Source organism: Canis lupus, chromosome 25 (assembly GCF_003254725.2).
Source record: "Canis lupus dingo isolate Sandy chromosome 25, ASM325472v2, whole genome shotgun sequence".
NCBI lineage: Eukaryota > Metazoa > Chordata > Mammalia > Carnivora > Canidae > Canis > Canis lupus.
The window spans coordinates 15,248,890-15,261,971 of NC_064267.1; the positions used below are offsets into that span (position 1 = coordinate 15,248,890).

The window sequence follows — 13,082 nt, forward strand, 5'->3', positions numbered from 1 at the left end:
AGGACAAGTTTCATTTTTTGTGTTAACAGGTGATTTTTAGTGATTTACAGTACTCTGATACAGTCCGACTGCCAGTTATTTGTCCTGCACTTCTTGGCATACTTAGTTCCACTTTTTCAGATGCATTTCTCTGCTTTTGATGGGTAGGAGTCCAAGTCAGTATCTTTAGAGAACAAAGTAAAAATCTTGAAACTCAAAGTAACAATGTAAATGCATGGGCCTCTCATTCTATTCAGTGAACTTGTGAGTTATATCATTAGGAGGACAGAAGGACACCCTTTCCACAAATATACCACTTCTCTACATTTAGAAGGAAGTATTCTTTTCTACTTTTACGGTACCCTTGAGCTGTTTTGATGTGGGGTGGGAAGAAGGATTGAAGGAGATGAGGGAATAAGGATGATGAAAGGAAAGACAGTAAGAACCATGACCAATAAACTGCTGGTTCCTTAGTCCTACTCTGACGTGCTGTGTTCAAAAGAATGTCTGTAACTGAGTGCAATGTAAAAGTCAATAGGATGATACACACCATACATACGACTACATGTGATTATATGTAAGAGAATGACTACATATGATAGAAGATCATTGAAAATAAGGATTGGTTCAGATGTTCCTGAGTAATACTTGTAAAGAGGTGTAAGTCATATATTTTTGAAAAGATGTTTTATGATTTAGGAGAGTAATCAACATTAATGGTTAAATACTTAAACGTTATCTATTTAACATTATAGCTGATACATTCATTCTTTAGTCAGATTTGTGATAGCCAAGTCACACTTGTTTGTTGTGTGAAGACAGACCTAATGCACCAGGAGGCTGCATTGTAGCCCTGACCCCTCCTGTCTTGGTGATGGGGGCAGGCTGTCTCTCTGCCATCGTTCAGTTTTATAATGAGAGGAGTACTAAGCCAGGAGTCCTGGTTCTAGGCTTCCCTGATTTATTGTAGCCATCGTTGAAAGATACCAGGTGTGGATAGGAGGATCCTGGTCCTGCACAGGCCCTCCACAAGGCATGTCTCCACTGGGCACCGATTTACCTGCCCTCACTCTGACCCTCATATTTACTTATCATGATTAAATGGGTGGCCTGGCCCCCGCTTAATTTCAGTCTGCTCTTCTATACATGGTAATAAGAATAAAATCTGCCTCCAAGTTATTTTTTGGATAAATGAGCTCATTTGTGTGATACTTTTATGTTTGGTGTCACACTGATATTATTATGTGTATACCGTAGAGTCATAAAGGTGACAGTGTGAGGAGATCCTAGAAATGTTTTGCATCAAACTCCTTCCTAAAGTCTATGATTTTTTGTTTCTAGCCTTGACTTCACTTCTTTTTTTAAAAAAATATTTTAAACAAGATTATTTAACTGAATTTGTGAATAAGTGCAGTTGACCCTGGAAAATTGTAGGGGTAAGGGGTGCCAACCCCCGTGCAGTCAAAAATCTATGTGTAACTTCTGATTCCCCTAAAACTTAACTACCAACAGCCTACTGTTGACCAGAAGCATCTTATCCATAACATAGTAACCCGTAGTTTGTATACTATATGTATTATATACTATATTCTTACAATATGCTAAACTAGAGGAAAGAAAATGCAAAAAAATCATTAAAGAGAAAGAAAACACATTTATAACACTTATCAAAGAAAATTGTTGTATAATCCATGCAATTCAAACCCGTGTTCAAGGGTTGGCTGTATTTAGAGAGAGTCTCTTCAAAGTATTTTCAGATGAACTGATTTAAAATGAACCTGGACACATAAAAGTAGTGAGAAATGATCTTTTATAGCTTTATGTAACATGAGGACCCTATATGCTCTTGCATATTTGAGATTGTCCTTCTCTTACGTTCAGATGTCAGTGTTCAGATGTCAGTGTTATGTTAGCTGGTATCATCTTAGATCTTAGTTTTGTTTCCCTTTATTGATACTTAGTTATGCAGAAGAGAACTTTTCAGTTCACCTTGTTTTTGTTCTTTTTTATATAATCAGATGACAAAAGGCTCAGTCTGTCAAATTGAAATGCATAGGAATGAGGAGATTGCACCCATTTTCACACAATAAGGATTTCAGAGATGTGGTTAATGAAGAGACATAGTGAAGGAAGTGTGGAGAAGTCTTGGACTCCCAGCACCTCCCCTAGGTCCATTCATGCTGTGTGGGACACAGCTGGGCCTACAGTTAGCAGAGGTGGACTCTGAGTGATGCATGCAGGCCTTCTCCTGCACAAAAGGAGCTGTTTTAATCATAAAAAAGTTCATGTTTTTCTCTGATAATTAAATAGCTTGTGACTTTTTCAGGGAGTTCTGTCTCATAAATCTATAAATTCCAGGTTTACTTAAAATAAGGAGGTTCTGTAAGTACCCACTAGGCTCCCCTGCTAGCAGGTAGTGTTAGTGTGTTTGCCCAGAGATCTGTCATAAGCATTTATACAAGGAGATTTGGCTGGGTTCTCTCTCTCTCCCTATTCTCTTTTAAAAGGAGAAAGTAGATTGCGGGCCTGCTGCTAACCTTTCCTTCCTTCCTACATAACTTTTGTTTGAGAAAATTTTCTGAAGAGATTTATTTTGTTACTTCACTCTCAGAATCCAGAGGCACCCTTTCAATCAGGGTGGATTAGGATATTTTGGAATTGATCTGCAAGGTGGAGGTGGAGATTCAGTGAGATTCAAGATTAAATCTCCAGGATGAGTATGATTCCAGGATGAGTATAATCAGATAATTCCATGATTAAAATCGTGGACTAAGAACTGGATTATACCTGCTAGATGTAGGAGCCAGTGAAGAGCGAAGCATCTAGCTGACTCGCCCAGTTGTCTGCTGGTTGAGGTGGGCTCGTCGGAGCGCCACCTGGTTCAGACACTGACTAGCCCCTGTGTAAGGCATGCTCCAGAAGCCAGTGTACAGGGCAGTTCCATGATAGTTCCTGGCAGTTCCGGGTGACGGGTGGTTGTCACCTGTCTCCTTCCTGCTAGGAGCTCACTGACGGTGTTGGACGGGAGACAGTTTTGGTGCGTCAGTAAGGCTTGGAGAAGGAGGATGTGAGGAGGAAATTCTTATTTATGAGAAGTACTACTTTGTTTGAATTTGTAAGAACCTGCATCTATTGTTTTGTAATTTGACAAATGTTTTGTAAAAGCAGCTGGGCAGCAAAGGGTTTTCGGGTTGACAGTGGGAAGGAAGGGAGGTCTTCCTTCAGGCGGGTAGCTCTGCTCTGCTTCTGGCAGTGTTAGTGGCGTGTTCGCTGCTGGATTTCTGATTCCCTTCCGTAGCCCTTCCAGTTATGCAGGTTCTCTCCAGATTCTGGTCTCGGTGTTCGGCGTTGTGAGTTTCTGTGGTTCCCGTTTCTGTGTCTTCATAGGTATTTTTAGTGGAGGTTTGGAGTTGGCAGGACCAGACACTGTTCACCAGATGCCACTCTCGACTGGCTGTCGTTGGCTATCATTGGCTAATAGGATACTTACTGTATTAAGATTCCTGTAGTAATATCTTGCTAATTGTAAGTACTCACTGCGTTGGGTACCACCCATGACTCCAACAGGAACAGGATCTGACCGTTCAGGCGTTGACTCTGTGCTAGGTGTTGTGCTTGGCCCTCCTTTGTACTGTGTCATTTGAGCTCCCACACTTCTTTGCAACGCAATACTGTTCTCCTTACTTTATAGATGAGCAGACGAGGAGACTGAGCCTTCAAGACTTCCTTTTGCCTGAAGTGATGCAGGTGGTAACGGTAGAGCTGGGTCTGAAATCCAGCGTCTGTTTCAGCTACCACATGCTCCTCCTCGGAAAGGCCTCGCAGTCTGGGCGACTCTCCTGTCCATTCTTACACTATTTGACACACAGCACCAGGCCATTTTTGTAAAACAGGCAGGGGCCAGTGTCCCCGTATCTGAGCTCGAATTTATAGGCGAGTGAAGAGAAGCTTCTGGGGGAGCTGGGAGGGCTCTCTTTGTTCATGTCGGTGGGAGTTCCACAGGTTTCTTCACTTTGTAAGAATTCATCGAGCTGTACACTTAGGATCTTTGCACTTCATTGTATGTTATATTTCAGTAACTCTTTAAAAGAACAGTGTTTTAAATATGAATTACTATAAACATATTCAAAGAATGTTAGAGATTCTGAAGTTTCAAAAGGGTGTTCTAAAAGTATTTTGAATTATCAATTCACGTTTTAAATTCAAATATTTTGAGTTTTAATGATGACTTTTTAAAGGAATGTTTTGGAGACAGGGTAGTATTATTCCAAAGTGCTGATTTTAAAATCTGTCACATTAATGATTGTTTTAGTTATACAGGTAATGGCTTGTACAGAAAAAATCCAGAGGCTGACAAAAACAAGTTGATTGTTTATTATTATTATTCAGGATTATTTTTCTCCATATGAAATAATATATTAATAAGGTTTCTTAAAATAGCAAGTCTCCTTAGTACATTTATAGGTTATTCCATTAAAAAAAATTAAATATGCCATTTAGGAATAAATTTTATATAGTAATAGTATACTGTGATTAATTTCCTTGTTTGCTCTGTGGTTTGGATGTCTAAGGATCATAGCATCCTTAATTTTTCCTTTTTGGAGTTTTGGCCAGCAATATTTTTTTCTTTCTGCTAGCAATTTTTACCATTAAGTTTGTGTTTTTATTTTTATTATGAAAATTGAAATTATAGTGTAAAATCCGGTAATTCCATTCACTTCTCTTATCTTTTACGGAATAAGCAGTTTTATGTAGGGGAAGCTCTTGGAAGAGGACCGAATGCCATGGCTTACTTCTTTCTGAATACCTGCATGTGTATTTTACTTTTAAAAAATTTTTATTATGTTTCTATGCATGTGCATTTTAACACCCAGGGCCAGCTCTGTATGTATACAACAATGCAGTTTTCACTCCAGAGGACTGGCATGGCATTCAGGAAATAGCAAGAAGTAGGAAAAAGGACGACCCCCTGAAGGTTGGAAGATTTGGAATTGGATTTAATTCTGTCTATCATATAACAGGTATAGTATTTGGTTTTTCAGTCATGGTTGTGAAAATTATTTTAACCTGTCTTTTGTAATTTATTTGGTTAACTTTGGAGATGATACTGTTTTAAAAGGCATCTTTTTCAAATTCTCTGGCAGCAGCAAGGAGTATGCCAGTGAAATACCAATGTGTTTTGAGTTTTCTAAAGTTGCCATGGTCAGTATACCAAAGTTTCCTCATGTGATGCTAAAAGTTAATGTCATGATCTGGTGGGCTCAGTGTAATAGTATATATTAATCCATTTTATATGAGATTTGAAACGTAGCTCTTGAAATGCCTACACAAATTGTTTCTGCTCTAAAAATTTTACACTGAATATCTTTGAGTCAGACAAACTGATTTTCACAGATTTTCTTGTACATATCTTTAAATACTAGGAGATTAAAGAGAAAGTATAATGCTCAGTAGTACTGAATAACAAAGTGAAGATCTTTGATTCTGGTTTCTCAACAATTTCCTCATAAAAATTTTGTTCTTTTTAAACTTTTGAGTATTGTAAAGATTACTTTTAAATCATGCTTGTTTCTAGAAAGAATATGAGGAGTCTGGTTCAGAGTTACATAAGAAGTACTTGAAACTCTTCCTGTAGATATCTCTAAGATGGCTATTCTTCCAGAGTCAAAGCAACCAGTATTTACCATAGTTTGTGATAAAAAGTTTTTTGTGGAATTGGCACTTGGCTGTGGTTTAGTTTCAAACTCTGCATTTTGAACTTGCAAAAGAGAGACTGAGCTAGCTGGCAGAGCTATAGCTATAGCTTGGGTGACCATATAGTTTATTGTTCAAACTGGGACACCCGTCAGAGTGGAAGAGGGTGGGTGGTATCATTCCCTAACAGCTGACCTGAATTGGGGCTGTCCTTGGCAAGTGGGACATTGAGTCACCCCCATTATAAGGTTGGTTTTAGTAAGCCTATATTTTTATTGCATTTACATTATTATAGTATATTGTATAACACAAATATATTAAATTTATGTCACAATTATACATGAACGTTAACGTTGATGTGTTCAACCATTTTCGAGTTACCCCTCAGGTGTGTGACATGTGGAAGTTTTAAAATTTTATAGGGGCATGCTTGTGAGTTGCCTAAACGTGGAGACTGTTGTGCAGGAATGATTTTGTAGTCAGAGAGTCTAGCTGACTGTGAACGTCTGCATATCTCTGGATGTTCCTTGCTTGAGAATGAGCATGTTGATGTCAGACAGTATTAACTGGAGTGCTGTTCTATAATCTGAGAATTTGCAAAGGTCATGCGTTATGCTTTACAACCATCAGGAGTCTCTGACATAATTTCAGTAATGGGAGTGCAGACACGATGTAAAGGGAGTGTAGCCCAGAGTGCCATCCCACCACATTGTTGATCGATTGAGTGGCTGGGTTGGTGGATGTCACATTTCCCACTTAAAATATCTGAAATTTTAGGGGTCCGTGGTTGTGACGGCTCTGCCTTATGTGGATAACCTTAAATATTAAAGGTGCTAAAGGTGCATGAAGGTTTGGTGCTAAAGTCAGCATGTGAGGCAAAACCTGTCAAAACTTATAAGGACTTGAAGTCCTTATGAAGGCACCATGGTGAAGAATTTCTCTAAGTAGAGAGCACCTGACACATCTAGTTTCTCTGCCAGTGTCTCCGTATTCTGTCTGTGGTTGAGAAATAAGCGAAATAGTTGCTCTTGGCTTTAGGAGCCATACTATACAAAAAATGTGTCTTGAGCAGCACTGGGTTTAGGTTCTGCATGGTGAGGTGTGCTCAGTGTGAGAAGCACAGGGGTGGAGGCCACCTGGGGGGCTTGTGAACACTCACTCCAGGGCCTTTGCTAACTGAGTTACATGGTGGGCAGAGTCACCTGTGCTGTGATTTCTCTCCCCCTCTTTTCAGAGAATCTGAGTAAAATTTTTATTTTGAGCATAGGATGCAACTCTTTTGTATAGTTGTGTTCAGGTGGCTGTGGAGGCTGAGTACAAATATACAGATACCCTTTACATATTTAATAGTTTAGTAGGTATTTCACAGTAATCATTTCAGGTTTCTCTGCCTGGTACTGACTGATTCAAAAGCGAAATTACTATATTTCATATGCAGAGAATTACATTTCTGAAGCTAAATTTAGTTTGTTATTAGATAAATCTGTGTTAAAGTCACTTTATGGTTTATGCTTTTCCACATACGATATCTTGATAGTAGCTATGCATCATAGTTACAGCTGTCCATTAAATTTCAGCATCAATCATGACTGTTGAATTTTTCTTTACAGATGTTCCTTGTATCTTTAGTGGTGATCAGATTGGGATGCTAGATCCTCATCAAACGCTTTTTGGTCCACATGAATCAGGCCAATGTTGGAATCTCAAAGATGACAGCAAAGAAATTAGTGAACTTTCTGACCAGTTTGCGCCATTTATTGGCATTTTTGGAAGCACCAAGGAAACGTTTGTAAATGCCAATTTTCCAGGAACGTTTTTCCGTTTCCCTCTTCGCCTACAGCCTTCCCAGCTTAGTAGTAACCTCTACAATAAGCAGAAAGTTCTTGAGTTGTTTGACTCCTTCAGGGCAGATGCAGACACAGTGCTGCTCTTCCTGAAGAGTGTGCAGGATGTCTCCTTACATGTCCGAGAGGCCGATGGAACTGAGAAACTGGTGTTTAGGGTGACTGCTAGTGAAAATAAGGCCCTGAAACATGAGCGGCCCAATTCTGTAAAGATCCTGGAAACTGCAATAAGTAACTATTGTAAAAAGATTCCAAGCAATAGCATCACCTGTGTCACATATCACATAAACATAGTTTTAGAAGATGAGAGCACTAAGGACGCGCAGAAAACATCGTGGCTGGTCTGTAACAGTGTGGGCGGGCGAGGGATTAGCGGTAAACTTGATTCTCTAGCTGATGAACTGAAGTTTGTCCCAATCATTGGAATAGCCATGTCTTTATCGAGAGATGATGAAGAAAAAGGAGCAACAGCTGATTTCTCAGGAAAAGCCTTCTGTTTTCTGCCTTTGCCGCCAGGTGAGGAGAGCAAAACAGGCCTTCCAGTTCATATCAGTGGGTTCTTTGGCCTGACTGACAATCGCAGAAGCATCAAGTGGCGAGAGCTGGACCAGTGGAGAGACCCTGCAGCCCTGTGGAATGAGTTTCTCGTCATGACTGTTGTCCCTAAAGCCTATGCGACTCTCATCTTAGATTCCATAAAACGTCTGGAGACCGAAAGGAGCTCCGATTTTCCCTTGTCAGTTGACCTCATCTATAAGCTTTGGCCTGATGTGAGCAAGGTCAGGGTGCACTGGCAGCCGGTGTTAGAGCCTCTGTTTAACGAGCTGTTCCAGAACGCAGTCATGTATTCCCTTAGCAACCAGTGGGTCAAGTTGGAGCAGGCTTACTTCTCGGAACTGGACGAAAGTTGGGAATGCACGAAAAGTGTGCTCAGCTACCTCCAGAGCTCAGGGAAGCATATTGTCAAGGTTCCCCCCAACCTCGCTGCTGCCGTTCAGCTCGCTGCCTCCAGTGCCAAACCTGTGAGGAAGGTGACTCCCGCCTGGGTGCGGCAGGTTTTGAGGAAGTCTGCGCACCCCGGTGGTGCCCAAGACAAGCTTCACCTTCTGGAATTCGTGCTTTCTGACCAGGCCTATAGTGAACTTCTGGGCTTAGAGCTGCTGCCTTTACAAAATGGAAATTTTGTGCCCTTCTCCTCATCCGTATCAGATCAAGATGTTATTTATATTACCTCAGAAGACTATCCAAGGTAGAGCTCATGCTTCTGCAGTGCTCGTTCCCTTGAGGGCCCCTCCCCCCTTCCTCTCTCCCCCTCCCTCCCTCTCCTTTATTGTGAAATCCATTGCTCATCCATGTAGATTTTGTAGTCAGGAAGACTTTTGCAGAAATCCTTTGTTAAACTATGGTAAGGCACATTTTTACATCCTAAAGTGAAAAAGCATTGAAATGTTGGTCAGCCAGAAACGTACTGAACAGGTGTTTCTCTTGGAAATCTCAGTAACAGGACCCTGAAAACAATGGTTATAAAGCACTAATGCTAACGAAGTAAGATGTGTCTATAATGAATTATTTTGATGACATTTAATGAGGATAGTACATTAATTTAACTGAGGATGTGTATGTCATCTCAGAAAATAAAGGTGATTTTATCTAAGATGTTTAGACTACTTGGACTTGGATATGGTGCATGAGGCCACCATATTTTAAAGTGAAGCCTAAGTAATATTCAATCAAAAAAGTATTATAGTGTGATTTGGTATGTGCATTATAATTCTATGTAAAATAGAACATTTAACTGACTTGAAATTACAAAATTGAATTACTTTACCTTAGAATCGTTAGAAGGTTATAATTGCTGTGTTCCTTTCACTTTTTAGGTCCCTTTTCCCAGGTCTTGAAGGAAGGTTCATTTTGGATAGCTTGAAGCCTCACCTCATCGCTGCTTTAAAGGAAGCTGCCCAAACCCGAGGTATTATAGTTGTTCTGTTGTTTTTTTAAATAAACCTATTGCTAAAAATATTAAGTTTTTATAAGTTTTCTTTGAAGTTGAGCCAATATGAAATTGCCAAGAGTTTTCCATTCTAGACCTGTAAGTTAGCAATTTCAGTTGGTTCAATCTAACGTAATTGTTAGATTTTAAGGCATTTCAGTACTAGATTCTAAAAGAGTCCAAAAGTCGGGTATTGTATTTCAGAACCTCTTCTGTCATGGGAGGGTGGTATACACGTATGGTAATTTCTTACACAACTTTTAATGCTTTCCCATTTCCTTTCTCACATGCACACCTAAGTCTCCCATTTTGTAGCCCGGATAGTAGTAGCACAGATGTTGTTGATTGGGTTGCATGGAGACGAAGAGGAAAGTTTGATTCCAGGTCAGAAGCTCATGTGTGCGGGGAGCTTTGGTCTTGCACCTGCCAGCTTTGTGTCGCCCATACCACCCTGTCCTCAGAGTTCTTGTGACCATGCTGGGTCGGCTCCAGGTCTGCACTGCCTCCAGCTGCAGACACATGAAAGTGTCAGGAAAGGGGACTCTTGAGGTCTTGGCAAAGGATGTCCTTTATTGAGAATTCTTTTTAGGGAGAGACAGAGTGATTTGGGAGAAAAAAATCACCATGGTTCTCAGTTTAATAGTATCTTTCAACTTTTGTGAGCATCCTTGCCCTTATTAAACCATTGCTTGAACTCTTTCTTTCTAAGTCAGATATTGCCCTGAAAAATTCTGGGTTTGTCCCATTGTTTAAGGTTAGAAAGCACATTTTTTGTGGCATTGTCTTTTATTGCATCTGCTCTTTTCTTCTGAAGGAAAATGACTAAAGGAAAGTTGCTGGTCATTGTACATCTTGACTCATTTAAATAAAAGTGAAAGGAGTTGGGATGGGGGAAGCGAGCTAAGGATGAGCCCAGGCGAGACCGAAGGAAGAGGAATCTGCAGTGCTGTTACCATAAGGATCTATAACTGTGAGCAAGGAATTGGACGTGGATCTTTCCACTATCCAGATTATTCACTGAATTGGGAATGGTCATCTTCAAAGCCTTTGAGGGAGTCTAAACTTGGATTCCTATAACCCTACTGTTCTTTTCTCCAAAGTTTTAGAAATCCTTATTTTTCAGAATCTGTATGACAGTCTCTTTTAAAAACTGCACATTGCAATATAATGTACATACAGAAGAGTACATGTCATAAATGTAGGTTCAGTGCACTTAAGATTTTATTTATTCATGAAAGACACAGAGAGGCAGAGACACAGGCAGAGGGAAAGCAGGCTCCCTGCAAAGAGGCCAGTGTGGGACTATCCCAGGACCCTGGGATTACGCCCTGAGCTGAAGGTAGACGCTCAATTGCTGAGCCACCCAGGTGCCCCTCAGTGCAGTTTTATAAACCAAATACATGTAGATCAAAACCCAGAAGATTGCCCACACCCATACTCTGCCTCTCTGGTCCTAACCACTCCCACCGTGATCCTGGAGTCTAGTAGCACAGATTAGCTCAGCTAGTTACTGTGCTTTCTGAAAGGGGAAATCATGCGATATGTGCCGTGTCTGTTTCTCTGACTTCCTCTTATGTTTGTGAGATCCATCCAGGGTAGCTGAGTTATAGATCATTCTTTCTCATTGTGTGTTATATTACTTTCTTTTGGAGAGAATGTTTTTGTTAAGGGCTAGTAGTTTCTCAGGTGGATATGGATTTGGAAATCAGCCCAGTTATTCAAGTTTTTTAGAACCAAATCAGGTGAAAAGGGTACAAATCCAACAGAATAATACTGCTTTAACTGGAAACTTTTTAGATACCATGTGGCACAGGGCATGGCCACAACCTGCCTGTTCATACTTAAGTGGGAGTACCTGTTGTTATATTTTTGGGGAAGAGTTAAGTTTATACATTTACTGACATAATTTGACATTTTTGTAAAGTTGTGTCTTTGTACTTTGGGTATCTACTTTGGATTCTGATTTGTTTTTTGGAATTATACCATAAGCACTGTTTTTTCTCTGGTTCTTTGTTAATTTTCTCTGGACTGTTACACTAGATGGGACATGTTGACTGTTTTTGCTTGTCACCCATAATGTATAGCTTGGTTCTCCCAGACATTATCTTCAAGGTCACTTTTCTTTATCTCAGTTAAAGTGTATGCTACCATTCTCGTGATTATTAAGTAATCCTAACCTCTGGCCTTTTCAGTATTTTATCTGGCCCATGGGTGATAGGTGCCTGCCTCCTGGGCATCTTCCCTATTATTTTTGTACAATTAGTTCCAGGCAAAAAGTAATTTTTCATACTAGTTTGTTGCCTTTAACAGTTTTAACGTTTGGGGGGTATTATGATGTAGAGCCTGATGAGGATCCAGTAAGTTAAACCCTTGCTTTGTTTTTCTGAGAGCTGAGTTGGTAAAGAGATGCCCTGAGAGGAGTCCAGCAGATAAACGTCACAGATCACCTCTGACGTCCTGATAATTCTGGTAGTGGAGATCATGGCTGGGGACAGTGGCTTGCTTCTGCCCTTGATCCAGAATCATCCAGATCAGCTCACTGGTCTATGCACAGGCCGCGTGGAAGACTCCAGGCTGTCCTACATGGGTCCTGCCCTGCACAGCGCAGTGTGGGGGAGAACCCCCCCGCCCCCCAGGCTTCCTAGAAACGTGCAGATTCTTTTTCTGAAGTTACCAGTCAGATCAGTCATTCCGCTGTCGGATGGCGTGGGGCAAATGGAGGGGATGAGTGAGTGTTGGAGGGGAGAGGCCGTGTCATTTTTATAGAGCTCCCTTCATGTGGTGGGGAGCATCACACGTGTACAACATTTGAGTTTGTATTTAGTATTTTAATTTTTTACCCTATATAATGGTTATGTGGCTGTTTTGCTGACATACAGACTGTGGACTTCTGTTTATTCACTATCAGTAACAAGTGGTTGCCTGGTTTTGAAAGTGCTGTTGCATGGAATTGTAACATGAGGTATTTTTTCTCTGCAGTGGGTGCTTCTCTGACTCCAGAGCTCTGATAGAATCTGTCTCATTTGATAGTGGTACTTGTATCACATTTAGAGTCCTGAGCTAAATATTGAGTAACTGCTTTTGCTTTCACCGTTTGCCTCTACTGCCCCTTTGCTGTTAGCATGAAACATGTTTCTGTGTATCCCATTTTGGGGAAAACAGAACAGACTTGACTTTGATTACCTTTCTTGTATTTTGTCCTGGTCCATGGTCCAGCTTCTAGAAAGAATAGGATATGCCTATGGTCTGTACCTCCTCCTCATCTGTTAGCACGGCAGATGAGCCTTTGCTTCTGCTAGATTTCCAATAAAATTGCCAGGCTGAGGTCACCAGTTAATGACTTTTTTATTGTTAAATCCAGTGGACTTATGTGGTTGCTTTTACCTAATCTCCGTGAAGCTTAGAGGATGCTGCTCATGTCCTTTCTGAGCTCCTTGGCTTCATGACACCATTCTCTTTTAGTGTCTTTATGCTTCTTTGCCTGCTTCCTGGAGTTATTTGTGAATCCCTACTCCTGAATTTACCCCTTGAATATGGACTAGTGTGGGGGCTCTTAGCTCTTCCATTTCGCTCTC

The 13,082-nt window shown here is 40.6% G+C and overlaps 1 protein-coding gene across 3 annotated transcripts in view; it reads left to right on the forward strand.

Moving 5' to 3' along the window:
* Positions 1 to 13,082, forward strand: part of SACS (sacsin molecular chaperone) — an 89,852-nt gene that overhangs the window by 56,037 nt on the left and 20,733 nt on the right. For all 3 annotated transcript variants that reach the window (XM_025462709.3, XM_025462713.3, XM_025462712.3), the window contains 3 exons: positions 4,854 to 5,000; positions 7,284 to 8,766; positions 9,395 to 9,486. In XM_025462709.3, coding sequence (XP_025318494.1) covers positions 4,854 to 5,000; positions 7,284 to 8,766; positions 9,395 to 9,486 — 1,722 coding nt within the window. The remainder of the gene's footprint in view (positions 1 to 4,853; positions 5,001 to 7,283; positions 8,767 to 9,394; positions 9,487 to 13,082) is intronic.